Raw genomic sequence first — 25,621 nt, forward strand, 5'->3', positions numbered from 1 at the left:
CACGCGTTATAGCAGAACTCACTGTATCAATACTATTAGGTTTTTTAACACTTACATTAGTAGAAAAGATGGCTGGGCATATGGGGATGGGAGGTTGGTTCTGAGGCAGAGGGCAGATTATTGGCCCTCATCTATATCACATGTATCAATTGTATCACTATCCACCACAGAGGCTTGCAGGGCCTCTTTGTCAAACCCCTTAAAGTCCATATAAGTCCATATCCTCACTATCACTGACTTGGGCTGGCCGTGGCGGGTGAAGAACTCGGTAATGTTTTGATGACTGGGCGACCTTGTGCGCACCCTGCCCGCGCCGTTTCCTGCGTATATGAGTAGATACACCGCGTAAAGTGGGAATTCCGGTTCTGGCGGTGTACCGAGTAAATGTGGAAACGCGTTAACGAGAACCGCGTAAAGCGGGTTATTACTGTATTGTAAATGTGTGTGTTTCTGCACACATACACATATATACAACACAGGTAAAAGAAATAATTGTCCTAAGGCCAAACACATAAAGGGAATATACATTTCTTTGTCCACAAGTAAAAATGTAACCACACCCCTCCTCCCCCCCCTCCCCCAGTCAGCAAATGTTATTTGCGGATTTTGCAATTCGCGACCATTTTGAGAACCTAAGCCCCGCGAATTAGGGAGGCCCCCCTGTACTGTCAAATCTCAAACATACTGTAGTCTACAGGTACTATTTTGTAAAGAAACTGAAAGTGAAATGAATATGAGTAAGTTTATACTCTTTGGGAGTTAAATATTTACTACAGAGTCTGCCTTTTGTACAAGTCCGCGTTTAACTTCGTCCCGCATAACGTTGTATTGGTACTATGTCGCTAAACTTCAGAGACCAAAAATTCGTTCAACGGTGATCTGATACTACGTTGTTTTGCATCGGCTCAGACTACATTTTGCAGTGCATCACCCTCTCTCGGCTTGGCGCAGTCTCAGTAACTCACCACCCTCCTCCCCTTCCGCCATCCTCCGCTCCCACCCTCCTCCCCTCCCGCCATGCCTTCTCTGATTCACTACCCACCACACACTCGCTCTACCACCTCCGCCCATCGGTGAGTACCAATACAAACTTAGAAGTTGTATATGTATGCTTTATTTTCTATATGAATGGCAATGATTTTTTGTATATGTAATGTATTTCGTGGGGCAAAGGGAGGCTCAGAAAAGTAACTCCTGTATTTATCTATTTCTTATAGGGAAAATTGATCCGCTTAACGTTGTTTCGTATAATGTTGCATTTTTAGGAATGTAACCTCAACGTTAAGCGAGGACTTAATGTATTCTGAAGCGGGGTCACAGTCGTAATCACTTCATTGCAAATGTGATAAACCGCTACTAGTCATTGCAGACTGGAATTCTGAAAAAAACTCCAACCCTGATCCTCTGGTTGGAGGATTTTGCTTTCCTGGTACAGTACTATGCTTTTGATATGTGTTCCTTCCACTCTGCTACAATCCAAGGGGAACTATAGGATAGGTGGTCTTAGCACTTTGAAATTCTCACTCTTGCAGAGTTTATTTAAATTGCCACATAGTCCTTGGTCTACATTATATATAATTATAAGGTGGTGAGTAGTATTTGATGGTAATTCAGTTATTATGAATGGCTATGCAAGTGTATATGATGACATAATTGGATGTTAAATAACATGCCAGTTGCAAAATTGGTTTAACTCAACAAATATACTTCAGTGACAGCAGCAATCTGCACAATGGGCTCTGCCACCTTTACAATAAGTTAAACTGGATATGTATATCAATTAGGCTGAACAATTTATGTCAGTGTATACTTAAACTGAGCTTTTGCTAGTTCTACACATGATGTTGACTGGTATTAATTTTATTGGAAAATAAAAGGAATTTTGTGCTCTTCCTTTAGAAAACAAAGTCTAGAGAATTACAGAAAACCTCACTTTTGTCAATGCGGTTATCAAATAAACCTAACAAGGAGTTGATAATGCAAGATAGTTCATGCTTTTCCCATTATAAACTAAGTTTCTCTTCACTGAACCTTTGTTGACATACGGTACTTACCAGACACTCATTGTCATCCCTGTTTTATGACCATTTTCCATGCTTGCATGGGTTATCTTTGAGTAATCTACAGTCAATCCTACCTAACCACTCTAAACATGATAATTTTCCTGGTAACTCTACTCAATCTCTTTACCGATTGTTTTGGCATTACAAATTTCATATTTTAAGACCAACTAATTTTTTTTTCTATAGGATGAGGAAGATATTGCAGAAGAGCTTCGAAACACAGAAGAGTATCAAGAAATATTGAGGATAAAGCAAGTCAGGTCATTGAAGGTCCGTGAGATGGAAACAGGCATTATTTCTCATCCAGGATTCACTGTAAGTTTTTCTTATTTTAATTGATATAATGAAAATAATATTAACTATGCTTTACATTGCTTTCTTCATTAGCCCAAACTAAACTTAGGCTAATGCCCTGTAACATTACTAATTTCTTGGTACAGTAGAACCTCGATATTAATAAGGGCAGACCCCAGTCCGAAAAAAGCAAATATATAAGGGAGGGGGTTGGAGATAAGATAACACTGCTTATCTGAACTGTTTAAAGAAAATTGGTTGTTGTTATGTTATTACTGCACTTTAACAACTAAAGCTTTAAATAATATAACAAGGTTATTAAAATACTATTACAGTATACTGTAGACTGGATTTACGCGGTTTTTGTTTACGCTTTTGGTCATTTACACTGCCTTGCCAGAATGAAATGTTTTATTTACGTGGTAAATTTCATCATTTACACGGCGAGCGGCTGGAGTGGTCCAGACCGCCGCACCATTTTTTACTCACGTGGTCCATTATTGACCATACTCGGGAAGCGGCAAGGTGAGTGGTACGCATTAGGCCGCTCTTACGTTATCGCTGACGTCATATGAGGTATCGGACTGTGATTGGGCCACTCATCCTTACCACCCACGCATTCCCTCCGCCGCTAGCTATGATTGGTCTAATGTAACATGACGTGCCCTACCACCAGAGGGTAGAAGTTGCTGACCTAGCCCGGCCTGTCTCATTGTTCTTAGTCCGCGTATACAGTTCTCTCTTGTGCCCGCTATTCCCCTCACAATGGCTTCCGCTGGACCCCCACCACCCGAGAAAAACCTTGAATTACGTGGACAAAGCCATGATAATGTGAAGGAAATCATCGAGTTGGGGGAGAAAATTAAGCTCATCCTTGACAACGACCCAGAAAAGCATCGGTATGAAGTGTCTAATAACCTTCTGTCGAAAGTTATGGAGCTGTATATCCAGATCTATCTTGACAACATCAATGCTAGTCATCAACGTAGTGTTGAGGACTTCCTTGCCCGCAACCCACCACAACCACAGCCAGCCCAAGTCAGTGATAGTGACAGTGAGGATATGGACTTTGAGGGATTTGTCTGGGAGGCCCTGCAAACCTCTGCGAGTAGTGAAAGTGATTCACTGGAGGGCAACTAATCTGCCCTCTGCCTCGGAACCAGCTGCCATCCACGTGTGCCGACCCAGCATTTCTACTAACGTAAGTGTTAAAAACACTAATATTATTGATATTTCTCTGAATTATTAATTGTGTGTGCATACCATCATAAGATGTTATTTATACTGCAATGTACGTATTGTGTCGGAAAAAGTGGAGTTTGGGGGTCGGCCCAGTCTCTATTTCAATTAATCCCATATGTTCCGTTGTTTACGCATTTCTCGTTTTACGCGGACCTCCACGGGTTCAATTGACCGCGTAAATGCAGACTATACTGTACATAAAAAAACATGAAACAGATAAAAGTCTGGTTGTCAACAACTGTTTTCACTGAGTTGATTGTTACGTATAGTAAAGTTTTATTTTCTTCTACAGGGAATAGCCCACCCGGGCACCGGTGATCGACTCACAACAGGGCCTCGGGGCAAAAAAATAAGAGTACAGTAAAAAGAAACTGAAAATAGAAGAGAAAGATACTACAGTAGAACGTCGATTTAAAGCGATTCAATTTAAGATTATTGATTTAAAGCAACACCCAAAATTAAGGACAATGTTTTAATTTAAAGCGAATCTTTCCTATTTTGCGCGAGTCAATCTGGCGCACCATATTTAAAATTTTACGCCTAATGCTTCTCTGGGCATGCTACACTGTCCTAAGGGCAAAGCTATACTATACATGTACTCAAAATGATGTACTAAATGATTACTAAAAAAAATTTCTAGTGCAAACTATAGCATGATTATATTCCAATAAATCAATATCTTATAATAATTCCAGCAGTGTAAATTATATTCTCCCTGGTCGCTTCTGTGACATTTTATAAGCAAAAAACATAAACTTAAGCTAAAGGGCATAAATAAACAAATAAATACTTCACTAGACCTTCTGCCCCAACTGTCCAACATGTCACTGTCACTTCCCTCCTCTTCCTTCCCTTCCCTCCCTCCTTCCCTCCCTCCAGCCAGGGTTTGGTGGTTTTTGGCATGAAGTTTATATCTTATATAATATCACAGACTAAAGTTTGGATAATATAGTTTGCATTGGTGGAATCTTTGCAAGACAGCCAAATAATTTGAATATAGACATAATATATTTTGCACAAGACATAAAAATTAATCACCTGTATCACATTACAGTACTGATTTATGAGTTCTAGTGTATGTATGTATATATATATATATATATATATATATATATATATATATATATATATATATATATATATATATATATATATATATATATATATATATATATATATATATATATATATATATATATATATATATACCGTATATACTCGTCTATAACCCCCCTTCGTATATAGGTCGACCCCGATTTTTTGACCAAGAAATCGTTAATTTATGATATTCCTCGTTTATAGGTCGACCCAAGTTTTTGAGGGTAAAGGAACAACAAAACCTTCAGAAAAACACTACGTCCTATAAACTTGTTTACCATTTATTATTACGACACTTTACACTGAAACGCGGGTAGTTTCAACAAAAATATTGTATATTTCCATTCAAGTCAATTAGGAGGGAATATTATTGTAATACAACAGTTTTTTAACTAAACCATTCGAAAAGTGATTACGGTAACATCTTTTGAACGAAAGAAAGCGCAAGTCATTGTTTTCGTCACGATTTTATCCCACTTTCCACTTTAATACGGACGTCATTTCAGCAAAAAATATGACATTTCCGTGAATGTATTATATCAAGCACAGTATGAATAGAATATCATTGTAATATAACAGAATTTTAACCGAAAACTATTAAAAAAACGAATAACATCTCAAGAACATCGGAGGCTTAGGTAAAGTCTTTTGTTTTCGTCATGTATTATTTCCTATTTTACATTGAAATACATCACGTTTCAGCAAAACTACTATTTATTTCCGAGAATATATTCATTCAGGCGCAGTTTAGGTAAAATATACGTGTGATGTAATAGTTTTTTAACTGAAAACGATTCGAAAAACACGTGTACCCTGTAGCCCTGTTCAAGGAGAGGACTGGGAGAAGCTGTTTGGTGCTGCAGACGATGACAAGGAAAATGATTTTGATGGAATTTAATGAAAATATTCAGAAATATGGTATCGTAATATTTATTCAAGTCAATTAGGATATTATTGTAATACAATACAACAGTTTTTTAACTAAACCATTCGAAAAGTGATTACGGTAACATCTTTTGAACGAAACAAAGCGAAAGTCATTGTTTTCATCACAATTTTATCCCACTTTCCACTGTAATACGGACGTAATTTCAGCAAAAAATATTACATTTCCGTGAAGGTATTATATCAACCACAGTATGAATAGAATATCACTAATATAACAGTATTTTAACCGAAAACTATTAAAAATACGAGTAACATATCTTGAACATCGGAAGGCTAGGTAAAGTCTTTTGTTTTCTACATGTAGTTTATCCTAATTTACATTGAAATACATCACGTTTCAGCAAAACTACTATATATTTCTGAGAATATGGAAATGTAATGTTTTTGCTGAAATGACGTACGTATTATAGTGGAAAGTGGGATAAAATCGTGACAAAAACAATGACTCGCTTTCTTTCGTTCAAAAGATGTTACCGTAATCGCCTTTTGAATGGTTTTCAGTTAAAAACTGTTATATTACAATAATATTCTATCCTAATTCACTTGTGATGTAAAAGTTTTTTAACTGAAAACGATTCGAAAAACACGTGTACCGTCTAGCTGATACGGCAGAGCCCTGGTCGTGGAGGCTTTGTGTTTGCATCGGCCCTTCTTAAGCAGCTTTTAATTTTAGCGTACGTTGAAATTGTGTTTACCGGTGTATTCTTATTTTCTTGCTTCTTATTTTCCAGAAATATGACAAGTTTTTATATAATACAATGTTACGGTACTTTTAATTTACAAGTATTCATTTTTTAAAATACAGAAGACACCAAACAAATACTAGTACGGATATTTGCGTGACTCTCCCGCCAAAAAAGACCAAACAGCTGGTACTCTCTCCCTCAGCCCTACCAAAAATAGCCCAACATCTTTCTTGTTTATTCTCTTCCAATTTCTCACTTTAACTGGTATTTTTTACTTCATATTGCCTACATCAGATAAACTACAGTAATTGAGGTTAGATATTGTTATAAATTTGATTACCGGGTCCTGGCAGGTACCGTTAGAACCACCTGACCCTACCAACAGTGTTGCAAGTCAGACAGCATTTTTTTTTTTACATTTTTGGTGTCTCCATTTGTTAATTTTTTTTCTGTGGGGTTTGCACAATAGTATACTGTTTTACCTACAGTATTGTAAAACGATTTGGGAAAAGAAATACTCGGTAACTTAAAATTTTAAAAGGAAAATTTTGAAACTGGCAACTGTGTGTAGATGACCTGACTCACATCATATTGATGTTTCAAATTTAATTAACAAAAATTTATGTATCTATAAATAAACTTTTAAAAATGAATACTTTATGTTTTACATACTCCTGTGCATACCATACCATGCATTTGGCTACTTTGGGCTTGCTATGATGACGCAAGAGATCTGCCCTGGCAACTGTACCGACACTCACAGCGGGCGGTGCGTTGGTGCGTCGTTTCCATTGTTTACTGGTAGTTACTGGTAAATATTTTTCAACCTAACGAAACTATTACCCGTATAGAGGTCGACCCCCAACTTTTTGCCCAAAAATTTGGTCTTAAGAACTCGTGCTATACACGGGTATATACGGTAGGTATGTGCCTTCAAAAAGTGGAGTTTGGGGGTCAGGCCGGTTTCTATTGGAATTAATCCCATATGTTCTGTTGTTCACTTAACGCGGATTTCACTTAACACTTAACACGGGACCCTCTGGGTTCAATTGACCGCGTTAAGTGGGGTACAACTCTTATATATATATATATATATATATATATATATATATATATATATATATATATATATATATATATATATATATATATATATATATATATATATATATATATATATATATATATATATATATAGAAAATCTGAATGGGTGTCTCTTTTTCTTCTCAGCACCACAAAACTCTCACTTTTAAGCTTGCCTGTCATTTTAAAGGGAATTACAAACAAAAATTTTGTCAGTACACTGCGAAATCACTAACGTCGGGACTCGTAAATACGTAATTTGAAAAAATTTTGGTACGATTGCGGCGGTTGTATGTCCTGGTGGTAGTAAGTCGAGTAGGTCGTAAGTTAAGGAGTACCTGTAGTGATTTAAGGGAGATTTAGGGATTTTTATGAGAGTTTCTGACTTTACGCGAGGTCCCAGCAACGTAACCCTTGCGTAAGTTGCGAGTCTACTACTGTATTTCCAAACTTGTTTCCAACTGTTATCTGCACTCTTTTGATTATCTCCCCTACACCACTTCCTTTCTGAGACTTCTGAGAGACTTTTGGGATGATGTCTAAGCACAGTAGTTAATTGACCAAGATGCAGATGTAGAGGTTGCAGTGAACAACACAAGCGGTGGCAGCAGGACACAGATTGAGCGGATGTAAACAACCCCACAAACCAAGCGGCGCATTTGGCACAGAATTTAACAGACTCACCAGAAAATAACGGAAATTCGATTTAGCAGAAATTTCAATTTAACGTTGAGGGGTGAATCAAATTAGTTAATTAAATCTAGAAAATACTGTACTGTATTAATCTACACCACGAAGATGCTGGAAAACTAGCTTTTTGAAGCAAGATGGATTGTATGAGTATGTAAACACAGAAGAGGGCAGAGCATTCCCTAGTTTAGCTGTGTGAGGAAAGAAGGATGTACTGTAACAGGTTATTCTGGTGTGACCGACATCCACACAGAAATGGTGGGCACCGCGGCCAAGATGAGTGTTACAAGCCCACGGCCCTGCCGGCCGTGCACAGGATGCCAAATCCACCGAACATTGCTCTTTAAAGTACCTGTAAAAGAGAGAGAGAGTGAAGCAACATTGTGGCGAAGAGAAAGGAAAGAAAGATTGTCAACTAAAGGAGGAAAGTTAATCAGATGAAATGCCTTTGATTCCACCCTATCTAACAGTTGGGCAGAAGAAGAGCCACCCCAGATATGAGAGCAGTACTCCAAGTTAGGATGAATTAATCCCTTATATACTTGAAGCAACTGCTCAGGAGTCAAGTAGCTACAGCATCTGCACATCATTCCCAGCTTTTGGGAGGCAGCTTTAGCAATGTTGTATATGTGTGGCTTCCATGATATATTAGAGGAAATGGTGATACTTAGCTTATGCATTTCAGAATTTGGCAGAATGATTGCATCCTGATATGTAATTGGTGGGAGATCTTCTATTTTAGAAAGTGTAATTGGTAATTACTGAGTTTTATTACTTTTGAATTTAACCAAATTTCTACCTCCCCATTCGGAGATTCTGCACAGATCAGCACTGATAGATTAAATGATATCAGCTCTAGAAACAGATCTAGTTTGAGAATTAGAGGGAAGGGAAAAATGAGAAGAAGAGTGAAGAGTAGAATCATCATTATAAGAATGGATAGAATTAGTAGTACAGTAGTGTGAAGTAAATCATTGATAAAAAGAAGGAAGAAAGTAGGCAAAAGAACAAAACCCTGTGGAACACCACTATTGGTATAGTGAGAGATTGATCCCTCGACAACAACTGCCATGGATCAGTTCTCAAGGAAAAGAGTGAGAGATCAATCCCTCGACAGCAACTGACATGGATCAGTTCTCAAGGAAGCTAGAATTTAGAGAACAAAGTGGGGGAGAGAAACCATAAGAGGGAAGTTTAGAGAGCAAAGACGTGTGCCATACCCTGTCAAATGCTTTGGCGATGTCGAGGGCCACAACGAAAGTTTCCCCATAATCACTAAGAGAGAATGACCAAAGATAGGTGCAGTAGGAGAGCGGATCACCAGTAAATTTTGTCTGACGAAAGCCATACTGGTGGTCCGACAAAAGAGAAAGGCGTTCAAGGTGACGGAAAAAATGTGAGTTTGGGATATTTAAGAAAATCTTAGAGAGGAATAAATTTAGGGCTATGGGGGCGATAGTTAAGAGAGATTAGAATGGTCACCCTTCTTCAGGATGAGCTAAACCAAGGCATGCTTCTAAGAAGAAAGAAAAGTTTGGGTTTTGAGGCAAAGGTGAAAGAGGTGAGCAAGCACAGGGGCCAGAATTTCGGAACACCCCCTCAGAACACGAGGGGGTAGTCCAGCAACCCCATGGGTGGAGATTATAGGAAAGTGCATAGGTTCAGTAGGAAGAATAGGAGGGATAGAGTTGGAATTGTCTAAGGTGGAGTTAGAGCAGAATAAGATGCCAAAGAGATTGATTGGCTTTATCAGAGGGAGAGTTGGCTATAAAGTTATCAGGTTAGAAGAGAGGAGGAAATGAGGGAGTGTAGAAGTGATTACAGATGTTTTTGTTTAAGGAGCAGAGGGATTTAAGAGAAGGAGAGTTAATCAGGTCACCAGTCTTTCTTTTTTATAAAAGTCCAATTGGCCCTATGAAGAATAATCTTACAATGATTCATAGACGTAATGAAAGAGGAGTGAGTAACAGGAGAAGGAGATACAGTAGGGTCGGGATATATCGCGACTTTATATAAAGTCGGGAAATACTGTATCGCGAATTTATATAAAGATTTTATTATATTGCGGCTACCAAAATTATCAAAATTTTCCTATACGGTACAGCTGCTCCCCGACTTACGACGAGGTTAGGGACCCAAATCCAGGTCGTAAGTCAAAAATGCTTGAATAATACATAGAAAATCTAAAATGGGTGTCTCTTTTTCTTCTCAGCACCACAAAACTCTCACTTTTAAGCATGCCAGCCATTTTAAAGTGAATTACAAACGAAAATTTTGTCAGTACACAGCGCAATCACTGACGTTGGGACTCGAAAATACGTAATTTGACAAAATTTTGGTACGACTTAGGCGGTCATATGTCCGGGTGGTCGTAAGTCGGGAAGGAGCTGTACATAGCGAAAAAAAAATTATTTTGCGAGGGAAATCGGGCAGGAAATATTTTAAATGTACTGCCATGGCACACAAATGCGTGATTTGCTCACCAGAGGCACCAACGTGGCGGCTCACTCATGCATTCACGCTCGCCTGCTCAGTCTTTCTGAGTGAGTGATGAGAAAGCAGCCGACTGCTGCAGATTACGACTTCTAAGGTGAGTGTAAATGGGTTGCTAGTGATGTGAAAAGTGAAGTGAGGATAATGGAATGCTTAATGGAAATGATTTAATACTGTAACTAATATTTTTTGTTTGTTCATTTATGATTGTTAAGTGAGGGTGGTAGTGTGTCGACTGTTGTTCTCCGGATGGCGCGTCAGCTGCCGAGTCTGGTGCAGATTCAAATTTCTAAAGCAAGTGTAAATGGGTTGCTAGTGACGTGAAAAGTGAAGTGAAGATAATGGAAAGCTTAATGGAAAAGATTTAATACTGTAAGTAATATTTTTGGTGTTCGTTTATGTAGGTGTGGGATTGTCAAGTGAGGGTGGCAGTGTGGCGTCTGCTGCCGAGTCTGGTGTTCCCAGGATGGTGCGTCAGCTACCGAGTCTAGTGTTCCTGAGTCTGGTGTTCCTTCATATTGATATTGAAATAGCGTGTTGTTCCCGAGTCTAGTGTTCATTGGCGCTTTAATTAGTAAGAGAATGAACTCGTTAAATCAAGTTTAGTCACTTTTTGGGGCCTCCAGAACTTAACCCTATTTTCCCCATTGATTATATGTACAGTAATTATATATCCCGATTTAGTATAAAGCAAACATCGTTGGACCCTATCTAAGGATATATCCTGACCCTACTGTAGTTTCATAATGTGATATGCCCTATCTCTCTTCCTACATGCAAGGGAACAGGAGCGATCAAACCATGATTGTAAAGTGAAAGTTTTGGTAGAAGATGGGGTAAATGCACTCATACCACCTAGTATAACCCCAACAATGCTGTCAGCACATACCGAGGCATCCCGAGTGGAAAAGCAACATTCATCCCAAGGAAAGTCGGGGGAAGAATTCTTGCAAGGATTGCCAGTTTTCCCTCCAATAGTGCCATAGTTGGCATTTGGAGAGGGGTGGGGGAGGTGATTGTGCCCAGTTTGATTTAATAGAAATATGATTGTGATGAGAAGACCCTAAGGGGGCAGAAAATGAGTATGAATAGCGTGAGGGGTTAGAGGTAAAACAAAGATCAAGAATGTTAGTAAGCTGATAGTGTCAATCTGGAACATGTATAGGGTGTTTAATTATTTGTTCCAGATCATTAAGTAAGGGGAAAGAGATTGCCTCACCTTCACCTTCTCGGTTACACCGCATTTTTTTGCAGCAGCACAGTTGTTGTGTGACTTGGCATATGCTACCACTTTCAGCTTAAAACAAGCTTCATATCTCCTTCGTTCAGCATTTGGAGCCATGATGGGGTTTTATGGCAGCTGAATATTAATATAATGTTCACCCGGAGAGAGTGCTATTGCTTATGAAGGAGTGGCAACTTGAACCTATCCAAGAAACCATCTTTAAATACTGTACCGGTATTTAAAGACGGCTGTTTGTTTACTTCGGTGGCAGTTGCAAATGGCGGGTGGTGCGTGATGATTCCTGCGTTTATTATGTTGTTATTTTACGGTATTTATGGTATGTTAGGCAGGGTTATAATACATTTTAATTATTTTAATATACAGTGTAGTCTGCATTTACGCGGTCAATTGAACCCCTGGAGGTCCGTGTAAAACAAGAAACGCGTAAACGAAATAACAGAACACAAGTGATCGCGGGCCCTTCGTGCCGGGTGAAAGTTTGAACACTCGTGACAGCGTACAGCGAATGGGGGTGCGCCAAGTCTGTAGACTTGCATCGTTTTCCATCGTAAATAAAATGGTTAATTAATGCCTTCCTAAAGAAACCATCGACATAGGACCAGGTTTGTTCCACTCTACGAATTTTTTTTTATTTTTCCACCAAGTTTGATGAAAAACGATTGTGCTGTTTCGGCTGGCCAGAACAGACAGACACACGGCTATTCCTATAGTATATTAGATATGGGATTAATTGAAATAGAGACTGGGCCGACTCCCAAACTCCACTTTTTCCGACACAATACGTACCTTGTAGTAAAAATAACATCATAATTTTATGGTGGAATTGCTGCACACATAATATCTAAATAAAAAACGACAAATCTAAAGGTGTTTAACACTTACGTTAGTAGAAGAGATGGGTCGGCACACGTGGATGGCGGCAGGTTTTGAGGCAGAGGGCAGATTAGTTGCCTTCCGGTGAGTCACTTTCACTACTCGCAGAGGTTTGCAGGGCCTCCCAGACAAACCCCTCAAAGTCCATATCCTCACTGTCACTATCACTGACTTGGGCTGGCTGTGGTTGTGGTGGGTTGCGGGCGAAGAAGTCCTTAATACTACATTGACGACTAGCATTGATGTTGTGGAGATAAATCTGGATATACAGCTCCATAACTTTCGACAGAAGTTTATTAGACACTTCATACCGATGCTTGACTGGGTTTTTTCAAGGATGAGCTTAATTTTCTCCCTCAACTTGATGATTTCCTTCACATAATCATGGCTCGGTCCAGGTAATTCAAGGTTTTTCTGGGGTGGTGGGGGTCCAGCGGAAGCCATTGTGAGGGGAATAGCGGGCACAAGAGAGAACTGTATACGCGGATCGAGAACAATGAGACTGACCCGGCTAGGTCAGCGACTTCTGATGGCAAGGCACGTCATGTTACATTAGACCAATCACAGCTAACGGCGGAGGGAATGTGTGGGTGGTAAGGATGCGTGGCCCTATTACAGTCCATACGTCATATGATGTCAGCGATAACGTAAGAGCGAACTAATGCGCACCCCTCACCACGCCGCTTCCTGCGTAAGGTCAAGAATGAACCACGTGAGTAGAAAATGGCTCGACGCATCTGGACCTCTCCAGCCGCTCGCCGCGTAAATGATGAAATTTATCCGCGTAATTAAAACATTTCATTCTGGCATGGCACCGTTTAAATGACCAAACGCGTAAACAAAAACCTCGTAAATCCAGACTATACTGTCCACACTAAACCACAGGATGTAGAGGTTTGGATTTTCTACCCTGCATTTAAGACGACCCATAATTGTGGGCTGATTTTTTTAAGGTTCAAATTCCGTCTTATACGCCGACATATACGGTGATGGTGTAAAATTATCATGTGTGCCAGTGACAAACTTTGTGCCTCAAGGCAGAGTGCTTGAACCAATGTACTATTTAGTGTTCTATACAAATGTTTGCAGGTGACACTAAATTATTCTAGAACAAAGGTTTCTGAAAGGCAGGTGGGGAATAAATGAAAGCAAGGGAGAGCTTCTGAAATCTAGAATATATAACTTTTATATCATGTCTAGACTTGTGACCTATTTTGGCAAGATAAAAGTATATTGCTAGTTGTCTTTGAGTGTGGGAAATCAATATGAATGTTCCATTCTATATACTTATAGAATTAAAAATTAGATTTGATGGAGAAAGGAGGAGGAAAGAAGCTGAATAAGATAAGGGATTGATGAGGATTTTGGTGATAGGGGATAAGGAAAAGATAAAAAGAGTAGAGATGGAGTGAAAGGGAAATACCTTAATTTTCCTCTTCCCATTAGTTTCTGATATCTGACATTGGCTTTTCAGTGTGATGTATGTGGCATGGAACCCATTTTTGGACCACGATGGCACTGTGTTGAGTGTCCAGCTTCTACAAGTGTTGATCTCTGTGAGAAGTGTGTCAAGACTGATTTCTCCACTGATTCACACAGATCATCTCACATATTGCAACCTTTTAAAGCACTCTGTATCCGAGATACCATGGTAACAGCCAACTAAAGAAAACCATGTGTTCACCTGAATTTACTTAAGAAGAGTGACACACATCATGATATTCAGCCTTTTCACATACACACTCACTGCTTATTTTCATTTTTGCACTCTGAGTATTCCTTGTAAATTTTTATCCCCAAGGATAGCAAATTTAATCCTTCTTTTCTTCCAATCAAATTACAGTGAACCCTCACTTTACGCGGTCAATTGAACCCACGGCGGCCCGCGTAAAGTGAACAACATAACATATGGGATTAATTGAAATAGAGACCGGGCCGACCCCCAAACTCCACTTTTTCAGACACAATACCTACGTTGTAGTAAAAATAACTTCTTAATTTTATGATGGTATGCACACACAATTAATAATTAAGAGAAATATCAATAATATTAGGTTTTTTAACACTTACATTAGTAGAAAAGATGGCTGGGCACATAGGGATGGGGGGTTGGTTCCGAGGCAGAGGGCAGATTATTGGCCCTCACCTGTATCACTTGTATCAATTGTATCACTATCCACCACAGAGGCTTGCAGGGTCTCTTTGTCAAACCCCTCAAAGTCCATATCCTCACTATCATTATCACTATCTCTGACTTGGGCCGGCTGTGGTGTGTGGCGGGTGAAGAACTCGGTAATGTTTTGATGACTGGGCGACCTTGTGTGCGCCCTGCTCGCGCCGCTCTCCACGTAAAAGGGTACACACACCGCGGAAAGTGAGCATTCCGGTTTCGGCAGGGTACCGCGTAAACGAGGAAACTCGTAAAGTGGGACTGCGTAAAGCGAGGGTTGACTGTACTTCAAACACTCCAATAATAATTAACTTATCTCCTTTACCCCCCCCACTTGCAACTAAAACCTCCTGTATGTCCTAATAAGTGGCAGCAGTTATATACAAAAGGACAGACTCATATTGCCCCTGACAGCCTCTTAAAGCACTTAGCAGCCTCACACAAACCTTCCCAACCTCAGTCAGACCCTAGCAAACCCATACAGACCCTTGGAGTTATGTACAGATCCTTGAATTTGTATAAACACTAATCTCACACAGCCAATAGCAATCTGAATAACGGAAAACAACCTCATGTAGCCCATCTTCACACAGCCACGAGCACCTACCGGTACACACAGTCACTAGCATCTTCACACAGTCACTAGTGACAATATCTTAGACCTAGTATTAACAAATAAAGAAAATATTATCAGAGATATCACAATAGGGGAAGAACTAGGGAACATTGATCACAGAGAAATCAGGTTTACCCTAAATTGGGAAACAAAAAATAATGACAATATGGTCCGAGTCCCAGACTCTCGATCGGCGGATTATGAGGGGTTAAGAAGGTACCTTGGTGAGGTCACCTGGGAACGGTCAGGTCAGATAAGTCTCCGGTAGTAATGGGCGAGGTCACCAGCCACACAACAGTTGATGACGACTATACTAAATTTATTAGTATACTACTACGTAAAGCACAAGAACAAAATATACCACACAGAAAAATTTGGTCAAATAAGAAGAGCCAAGGTGAATGACCAAAAAAATTATACATAACATTGGAATAAAGAAAGGAATTTATAATAAATTAAATGGAGGAGAGGAGCATTTCAGAAGGTATAAGGAACTATCTAGGAATGTTAAGAAAATGTACGGAAGGCAAAGAGGGACTACGAAATCAGGATAGCAAGAGAATCCAAGGCGAATCCCAAGGGACTTTTCCAGGTATATAGGACGAAGGTCAAGGACAAAGTGGGGCCTTTAAAGTCAGGGAGAGGGGAAGTGATCGATGATAGTGAGGAAATACGCAAAGCATTAAACAGCTATTTCTTATCAGTTTTCACAGAAGAATTTAACAAGGAAATGCCTGAGGTGGAACTGATATTTAGGGGAAATGTACAAGAGAAACTAAAGGATATCACTATCAGAAAAGATGATGTTCTTATAAAGATAAATAAAATAAAGAAGACAAAAGCCCCAGGACTGGATGAAATTTTCCCTCGAGTTTTGAAATTGTATAAGGAACAGATTAGCGGACCCCTCGTAAATTTATTTACAAAATCATTAGACACGGGAGTTGTGTCAGACTTGTGGAGACAGGCAAATGTAGTACCCATATCAAAAAGAAAGACAGCATCAGCGTCAAATTACCGGCCTATTAGTTTGACGTCAGTAGTGGGGAAATTTCTTGAATCAATTATAGCATCCGATCGCATTTAGAGAAAAACAAATTAATCTACGACTGAACATGGATTTACAAAGGGAAAATCTTGTCTAACAAATCTGTTGACGTTTTGTAGGAAAGTCCGAGATCTGTGGTCTCCAGAACGGTCTTGGTCTCAAAGCCAGTTTTTCAGGTGTCGTCTCATTTTCGGTCTTGGCTGTCTGTGGTTTCAAATTTTTGCCTGGAATATTTTGAGACTTCAATTTTGTTTGCTAATTTCCAGGTGTGGTTGAACAAATGTTTAAGGTAGTGGAGATGTGTCATCTAAGCCACTAATTTGCCATCGGTAGAAATTTCCTGGATTGCAGTTAAATTTCTTTGGCAAGATGACGCTTGCAACAGACATGACTCCAATTTAGTCCTGGCAACAGAACAAGGTCAAGTTTCTATTATTACTGAATTTGCCACCGATCATTCTGACTGTGCCTGCCTATAGTGCTCCTGTTTACCGTCTATTTAGCTTTGGAGAGATGATGACGACACCTCAGAGATGCTGAACATCAGCATCATGTATGTAATAAGCCTTCTCATTGTAAGGGGGGCAGTTTCTTCTCTTATCTTACTCATACTCTCTTGTCTTAGTTCTTTCAATTGTTCTTTCTACTTACTTCAGTTCAATGGTTACTACATAACCTCAGTTCTTTGGTAGCGTGGCGAGGTCTAGGACACATGGGTATTGTAATTCTGATATCAAGTCACTTTGATGGAAATATAGGTGGAATACTGTGGGAAAAATGAATACAGTGGGGTATGCTATAATGAATGGATTCTACTACGAATATTCCTATAATGAACGGGCTTACCTATAAAATTGAGAATGCTATAATGAACGAAACTCCTACAACGAAGTTTTTTTTTTTTTTTTTTTTACTAATTTATTGTTTTTTTTTATTACAAGTATTAATGATATTCTTTATTTCAGGGGTTTAGATGCATATTTATGCACTTTTTTACAATTTTTACAATTTTATATTATATTTTTCAGTGTTAAGTGGTTGTATTTGGGGGCCTGGAACGGATTAATCCTATAACGAACGAATGCTATAACGAACAAGGTTCTAGAACCAATTAGATTCGTTATAGCATACCCCACTGTACTCCTAAAATACTCAAAGAACAGGTTTATAATATGAAATCAAAGTGGGGAAAAATATATTATTAACATATAACTCCAAGGTACACTTCTCGGCTTTACTCAACTGCAAATTACTCGGATACTATACTCTTACTAAACACAACCTTACTGGTGTTACGTTACATTACAGTAACAAGGATCAATTCCTTGACTTCTCTCACATTACATATAAACACATGACAACTCCTTGGCTTCTTTTAACTGCCAATCGAAGTGGGTACTTACTTCATCCACATTACTGGTGATACATTTCATTGCATACATGACCAACTTACATATGGTCCCCTTATTTACTGTTGGTAGTACATGTGAGATGCACTCACAACACACATGTTATTGCTGAACCCAACTTGGGATAATTATTTCCAATTAATTATCCCCAAACACATACAACAACACTGTGGACATAAAACTTCCAGGGAGCATCCCAGGGTAGGACACTGGCGCCTGTAACACTGCCGACCGCTGTTATGGTCGATTGTAGGCCCAAATGCAAGATCAGCCGTGGTGTACACCATGCTATGGTATCCCGGCAGTCGTAATACAATGGAGTGAGAATTTTTTGATTATTCAAGATGGGCCATTGTGGTACCCGACTGTCGTTTGTTGTTACTACGTCATCGTAGTGTAGTCAGGTGTACCAACTGCCGGAAGACTTGGGGGTTGGTATGCTTGCATCCTGAAAACGTTGTCAGTGGCGCGAAACGTTTGCTCTTGCTACACGATTTACGAGCATAAGAACTTGAATCCCAAGCTAAGGTGCACCTCGTGTTCCTATTTTATTGGATTAAAAACCAATTCTGGGAATAAAATACGATCATTTACAGTGAATATAGGTAAATAAAGCCTGTGACATTCATAAAAAACGTAGGAATTGAGTGTAATATCTGTTCCTTTCTTCTTTATCGGTATTAAATCTAACAATAAAGTTATAAGTTTTCATGAACTTGGGGTTGGGTGACTGTAATAAAGAGAACTATGGCCTGTTCTGTGGATGAAGTCGGTAGAATATACCAAAGTACAGTATTAGGTTTTATAATTTTGTTATGACAGTGATGAACTCACTGTACAGATGAATTGGGATAAAATCTTGAAAAAATATCACCATAACTGTTAGTTTTCTGTCAAACAGGAAATTATCTTTATACCAAAATTTTTACTTTCATATTATACAAGGCCAGTTATGTACAAGATATGAAAACTTGAGATAATGTTTCCTCCTTTTCTCCACCTGATTATAGTAATGCAATAAATACCCTTTCAAAAAAACAAGACATGAATACTTTCCCAATGTCAGGAGTAAAAATGCATACAATATGTAAAGACATGGACCAAACCAGAAGTCGGAGAAAAGTCTCTGCTGTTTAAATGGTCTTTTATTTGGAAAAATATTACATGTAAATACTGTATATGGATCCTCACCAGAGAGCCTTCATATAGTTAGTGTGCAGACATTTGTTTTCAAGGCATATACTCAACTATTATGGAAATGAAGACATGTTAGGTTAGATTAGGTTCATCTTGTGAGCAAATGTCATGGAACCCATATACAGTAGGTATAGTCATGAAATTCTACTAACTAATCAGAGACTAATAATGTCAAACATAGAACAAGATGATAATTAAATGGTTTAAAAATATACTCAATACAGTCTGCAATGTTAATTGCAAATCATTCCTGCATTTTTTAATGTGTAATATAAACTGTAATCATAATAAGGATAAGAATACAATGATAATGCTTATTTCAGAATATAGCCTTTATTAAAAGCAGGATATGTTATGATATATGGATGATCAAGAGTAAAGTATTTTAAAAGAAAAAATCATCCACAAATTTCACAAATAAATGAATACATAATATCCACGTATGTTTGCAGAGTGTAAAATAAAAAAACATAATAATTAAGGCATACAGTAAGTTATGATTTCTCCAAGGTATATGTTCAGAAAATTACAGAAACTGCATTTTTTCTGGTCTATGAGTAATTTGGGGATTTTACGGAAAGTCTCCACATTTTTCTGGTCCGAGTCTGGGAACCAGTTCCGAGGTTAGGTTAGAAAGCAAATACCAAAATCTTCCCTGGAACTGGAAAAATTCCCCATCAATCAAATGATACCAAGATTTATTTCTTCAGTATTGGTGAAAGGTGAATAGTCAGCTGTATCTCTACCTGTAAGTGAAAATAAAGTTATTAATATTTTGTGTTAGTTAAATTTGCAAATTTTGAAACATCTATATTTATGAGGGTTAATATTTATAAGTTTCCAACATCTAAATATTGAGGGTAATTTTGTCTGTTAAAAAAAATAAAAATTAAAAATTCCAAAGGAAACTCAGATTTGTTTGGTTTGATATGCAACACACACTAAAAAATTATTGTTTTTTCTAATGTACTGTAGTGTATATTGTTATGGTGATTCCAAAACTTTGATCCCTTTTTTGGGAGAAATTCATAGAACAAAAATTATAAGCCCTTTAAAATTTTAATGATCTATATAAAAATGTTAACCTAACCTACCTAACTTAACCTAACTGGAAACTGACTTAACTATCATAAAATAAAGTATACTGTCTTTCATATTTTAAAGGTTGGATTAAGGACAAATTCACTTAGGTTAATTTCTGGTTACAGTTAATTAATCAAGTCTGACATATTTCTGTTGTCATCATTAGAATGTACGTATATCACATTTATTGAAGATTCATAATTTCATTATCTTTGAATATCTACTCGTAATTAATTTGGTAAAATGAATGTTTAGGTCATCCACCTACTTGGCATTTGAAAAAACATAATTTCATTGTCACCTAACCTAACCTAACCCAACTTAACTAATCTAACATAACCTAACTTAACTGGTAAAAATCGGTCAACTTAAAATTAAATTTGCTGGATGGCCAAAAAGATAATGATATCATCAATTCTATTTACTTTATAAGGATTTATTCATTTTTGTTGAAATCATGGACATACTGTCAATGGCAAAGTTAATTAATATCGCCACTCCAACTGTTGGCCCAAACAAGTCGTAAAGTAGTTCTTTCTTGTAATACATTGAGTCACTAAGGGAATAAAAAAATAAAACATGAATTTCGATCACTGAATTTATCTGATTAGTAGCAAATTGTGGTTAAACTGATACACAAATGAAACATGCCTGGGAAGTACCTAGCACTAGTTACCTGGCATATTTGGACTTATTAGAATATGAAATCTAGGCTAATAAGTAATTATACTAACGAAATAATTATTTTGGTAGTGCTGGACGGTTATTAATTGCGCTCATTACGAAAATTGGGTCGATATTAATTCTGATAAAGGACGTCCATCGACCATCACGGATGGACCAGTTTGGATTCACCTGGCATTGGTTACCCGGCATATTTGGACTTATTAAAGTGTGAAATTTATGCTACAAAGTAGTTATACTAAGAAAATAATTATTTTGGTAGTGCTGGACTGTTATTAATTTTTTTTTTACGAGAATTAGCCAACCCGGGCACAGGTCAAACGACCCACAACGGAGTCTGGGGGGCGAAAAAAAAGAACGGAAAGAAATTGAAAATATAGAAAAAAAAGTTATACTGTATTAATCTACACCACGAAGATGCCGGAAAACCAGCTTTTTAAAGTGAGACAGATTGTAAGAGCATGGAAACACAGAAGAAGGCAGAGCATTCCACAGTTTGGCTGTGTGAGGAAAGAAGGAGGTACTATAACGGGTTATTATAGTGTGACCGACATCCACGGAGAAATGGTGGGCACCGCGGGCAAGACGTGTGTTACGAACCCACGGCCTTGCTTGCGGTACACAGGATGCCAAATCCACTGAACATTGCCCGTTAAAGTACCTGTAAAAGAGAGAGAGTGAAGCAACATTGTGGTGAAGAGAAAGGGAAGAGAGATTGTCTACTAAAGGAGGAGAGTTAATAAGACGAAATGCCTCTGATTCCACCCTATCTAATAGTTGGACAGAAGAAGAGCCACCCCAGATATGAGAGCAGTACTCCGTTAGGACGAATGAATCCCTTATATACTTGGAGCAACTGCTCAGGAGTAAAGTAGCTGCGGCATCTGTACAGCATTCCCAACTTAAGGGAGGCAGCTTTAGTTATACTAAGGTTGTGTGATTTCCAGGACATATTGGAGGAAATGGTGAGGCCTAACATATTTATTTCGGAATTTGGGGGGATGATAGCGTCCTGAAATGTAATTGGTGGGAGATCGTCTACTTTACAAAGTGTAATTGGTAAATATTGAGTTTTGTTACTATTGAACTTAACCAAGTTTGTATCTCCCCATTCAGAGATGCTACACAGATCTCTCTCTCTCTCTCTTTCTCTCTCTCTCTCTCTCTCCCCTACCTGGAGGTTATGTTAGGATGGTCAATCTTTAGGTATAATTGAAGTGCCTAATCTTCATGTGCTCTACTGACTTGATTATCTTGATGTTGTATATAAGATGAATTTAATATGGATAAGTATAATACATGCAATAAAGCTCACCAAGGTTTTATTTTAGAGTAATAAGATAAATTAGAATATAATTGATATCATACGTCATTATTCTAACATCAACAATGATTTATACGATAGAGAATTAAAAATAATTAAGTATTGGCGATATGGCAACATGTATGGGCACCTTGATAGCCACAACCAGAGTTGCCAACTTAGCGACTTTGTAGCTAGATCTAGAGCTTTTTGTTTTTTTCTAGCGACATTTTAGAGCGATTTGCGACTCAAATCTAAAGATATCCACAGAAATCTAGCGACTTTCTGGATACTTTTGGACTGTCTATGAAAACTCAGTTTTCCTAATTTCGAGCCATAATATATAGCAACGGGGTTACAGGGACAATACATTTGAACGGGTTGAACTCATAAAACAACTTGGTCAACGCTTACCTGACAACATTCGTGTGCTGCAGTCTATTTCTTTTCTGAGTGCCGATGAATGCTTGAAGCCTATTAAATCAGATATACTTGGTTTGGCACACTTATTTACAAAAGATTCCAGCACCCTTACCAAGATTGATTTCCAGTGGAAAAAACTGCATCACACAATCTGGACAGAAACATCTAACACCCTAAAATTGTGGTCAGAAGTGGCAAATTACAGAGATGCGACCGGTGAAAACCCTTACCATGATCTTGCTGAAATTGCACTCGCTGCCTTATCTCTTCCGCATTCAAACGCAGATGTAGAGCGCACATTTAGTAATATGAACTTTGTAAAATCAAAATTGCGCAACAAAATGAAACTATCGACATTAAAGGCAATTCTTACAATAAAGTATGGGTTAAAAAGACAGAACACCTGTTGTGCAAGTTATGAACTTCCTAGTGATATTTTAAGAAAGATAGGGACTGTGGAGGCATACAGTTACAAAAGAACCTGAACCAAGCACTTCACATGCTTCCAGCTCTACAGTTGTTCACACTACGAAGAGGACTGGGATGCAATTACTATTGAATAATAGGTAAGTGTGCACATTAAACTTTAAAAAAAATAATATTTTTATTTTTACACAATGCATTTTATTTATACTCCGTCCATTATAGTCGGCATTATGAAAATATTATTTGCATCAAATTACTGAAGGGGGGGAATAATAGCTAGCGACTTTCCATGGAAGATTTAGCGACATTTAGCTACTTTTAGGTACCAGCCTAGCGACATTTGAAAATCCGAGTTGGCAACCCTGGCCACAACATTACTCACTGTTCGTGTCCGGTACTTTCTTAGCTAGAGCTGGAGACGCATGGCAGATCAAGCAGAGACACTTCAAATTATTCAAGGTAAAAAATGGTCTTCTTCCCATTCATTGTGAAAATGGTAAATTTGGGTATTTTTAGTACTTGATCCAGAACTCATTTTTGGTTCAGTTGATGGCCAATAACCTATATTTGGAAAAGAAAAAGTCGTACGTGAATACGAGAATTACTTTTTTCCACGACGTTTCCTACACGAATATGAGAATTACTAACGTAACAGCGTAACGTTCTAACTTTTTTTTTATAAGCAATTGTTGCCAGCTATTGTGGACAATTCTGTCTCCTCTAGGGTTGCGGCGAGAACTGTCGCTAAGCTAAAAAGTCGGTAATTCTTGTAATCACCCAAGACTTTTCCATAACAAGAGGCAGCACCTCACACTTCCAAGTATTGCAGATGACTGAAAATCACTGCATTGTTGGTGACAAGCGTGTAGGCTCGTTGGGCAAGGTTGCCCAATATGATTCTCTCTCTCTTCACTTTTGACAAGACTCCTCAATATCGAGTCGACTTTTTCATGACCAAACTCATTAATACAAGGTTTAACGTGTATTTGTAAACTTATAAAAGCAAATACCTGCCTAGTTTTAGCCTACAACTGATGACGACTTGCTGATCAGTTTCTTCGATCAGGGGACTTTGTTATACTCGATCAGGGGACTTTGTTATACTCGATCAGGGGACTTTGTTATAATCGATCAGGGGACTTTGTTATACTCGATCAGGGGACTTTGTTATACTCGATCAGGGGACTTTGTTATACTCGATCAGGGGACTTTGTTATACTCGATCAGGGGATGTGCCTCTAATTTGTCTCACACTACTCCTTACTCTCCCTCATTCTCACTTTCTTTCTCATTCCTCAGTATAATTCTCTCGTTCTAGTGTGGTTACAAATCTTCTTAATTACGAAATTATCCAGTTTGTACATACCATTACTCAAACTCATGTTGATGGATTCGGTAGGTTTAACGAGACTGGTTTCTATAAAGTTCCTACTGTCAAATGAATTACATGGTAATATTGAGGAGGCATTATCCCAGTCAACGCAATTCTTATTATCCCTCAGATGAACAAACAGAGCATTGGATTCCTGGCCTGTCCTAACACTATATTTGTGTTGTTTAAGTCTAGTTACAAGATCTTTACCTGTCTGGCCTAAGTAAAACATATTACATTCCTTGCAAGGAACCTTATAAATGCAACCACCTGTATTGTTGGGGGAGTTCTTGATTAACATTTGTTTAACAGTGCATGAGTATTTAAATGCCACATTGACGTTTCAGGTTTTTAGTTGTAAAGGAATTTGAGAGAAATTTTTGTGAAATGGTAATACTAAGAGATTCTTATGGTCATGGGTGGGCTTTGGATCGGTTCTGTAGAAAGATTTCTTAGTAAATGTTAAGGCATTTGTCTATGAAAGATCTAGGGTACTTAAGGTTCATGGTCTTATTGCAACTATATCTTGCGCTAGTCAGGCCGCACCTCGATTATGCGGTTCAGTTCTGGTGCCCTTATTATAGAATGGATATCAATGCACTAGAGTCGGTGCAGCGAAGAATGACGAAAATGATTCCGGGACTTAGAAACCTTCCATATCAGGATAGGTTAAAGAAACTTAACTTGCATTCCCTAGAAAGACGAAGAGTGCGGGGAGATATGATAGAAGTATTTAAGTGGGTGAAAGGAATCAATAAAGGGGATATAGATAAAGTTCTTATAATATCCGAGCAGGATAAGACTCGGAGCAACTGATTTAAGTTGGATAAGGAAGGAACCGGTTCACAAATAGGGTGGTGGACGAGTGGAACAAGCTTAGCAACTTTGTTATTAGTGCTGGAACCTGGAGAGTTTTAAAAGGAGGCTAGATAGACTCATGGATGATAGAGAGTGGTAGTAACTCTCGACATGAGCTGCCATGCACAGGCCAACCGGCCAATTGCAGACTCCTTATGCTCTTGGCGGTGGGTTATGTGTATACCTTCGTCAGCCAGTGCCCTACCAGCTGAGTATTTCACCCCTGCTCTGTGTGTGTGAAGACGTGTATAGAGTGTATGAGTTACTCTACCCTTACACAGTGGCGTAGCTAGAAAGATAACGTCAGTAAACCCA

At 38.4% G+C, this 25,621-nt stretch overlaps 1 protein-coding gene across 1 annotated transcript in view; it reads left to right on the forward strand.

Moving 5' to 3' along the window:
• LOC121870343 (ZZ-type zinc finger-containing protein 3-like) overlaps positions 1-14,672 on the forward strand; it is a gene marked incomplete at its 5' end in the record, with an annotated part of 37,389 nt that extends 22,717 nt beyond the window's left edge. The window contains 2 exon segments of the mRNA XM_042372126.1: positions 2,250-2,378; positions 14,192-14,672. Of these exon segments, the coding sequence (XP_042228060.1) occupies positions 2,250-2,378; positions 14,192-14,383 (321 nt within the window).
• Between the last annotated feature and the right edge of the window lie 10,949 nt (positions 14,673-25,621).

The sequence above is a fragment of the Homarus americanus genome, unplaced genomic scaffold, assembly GCF_018991925.1.
Source record: "Homarus americanus isolate GMGI-L3 unplaced genomic scaffold, GMGI_Hamer_2.0 scaffold40856, whole genome shotgun sequence".
In the NCBI taxonomy this organism is placed as follows: Eukaryota; Metazoa; Arthropoda; class Malacostraca; order Decapoda; family Nephropidae; genus Homarus; species Homarus americanus.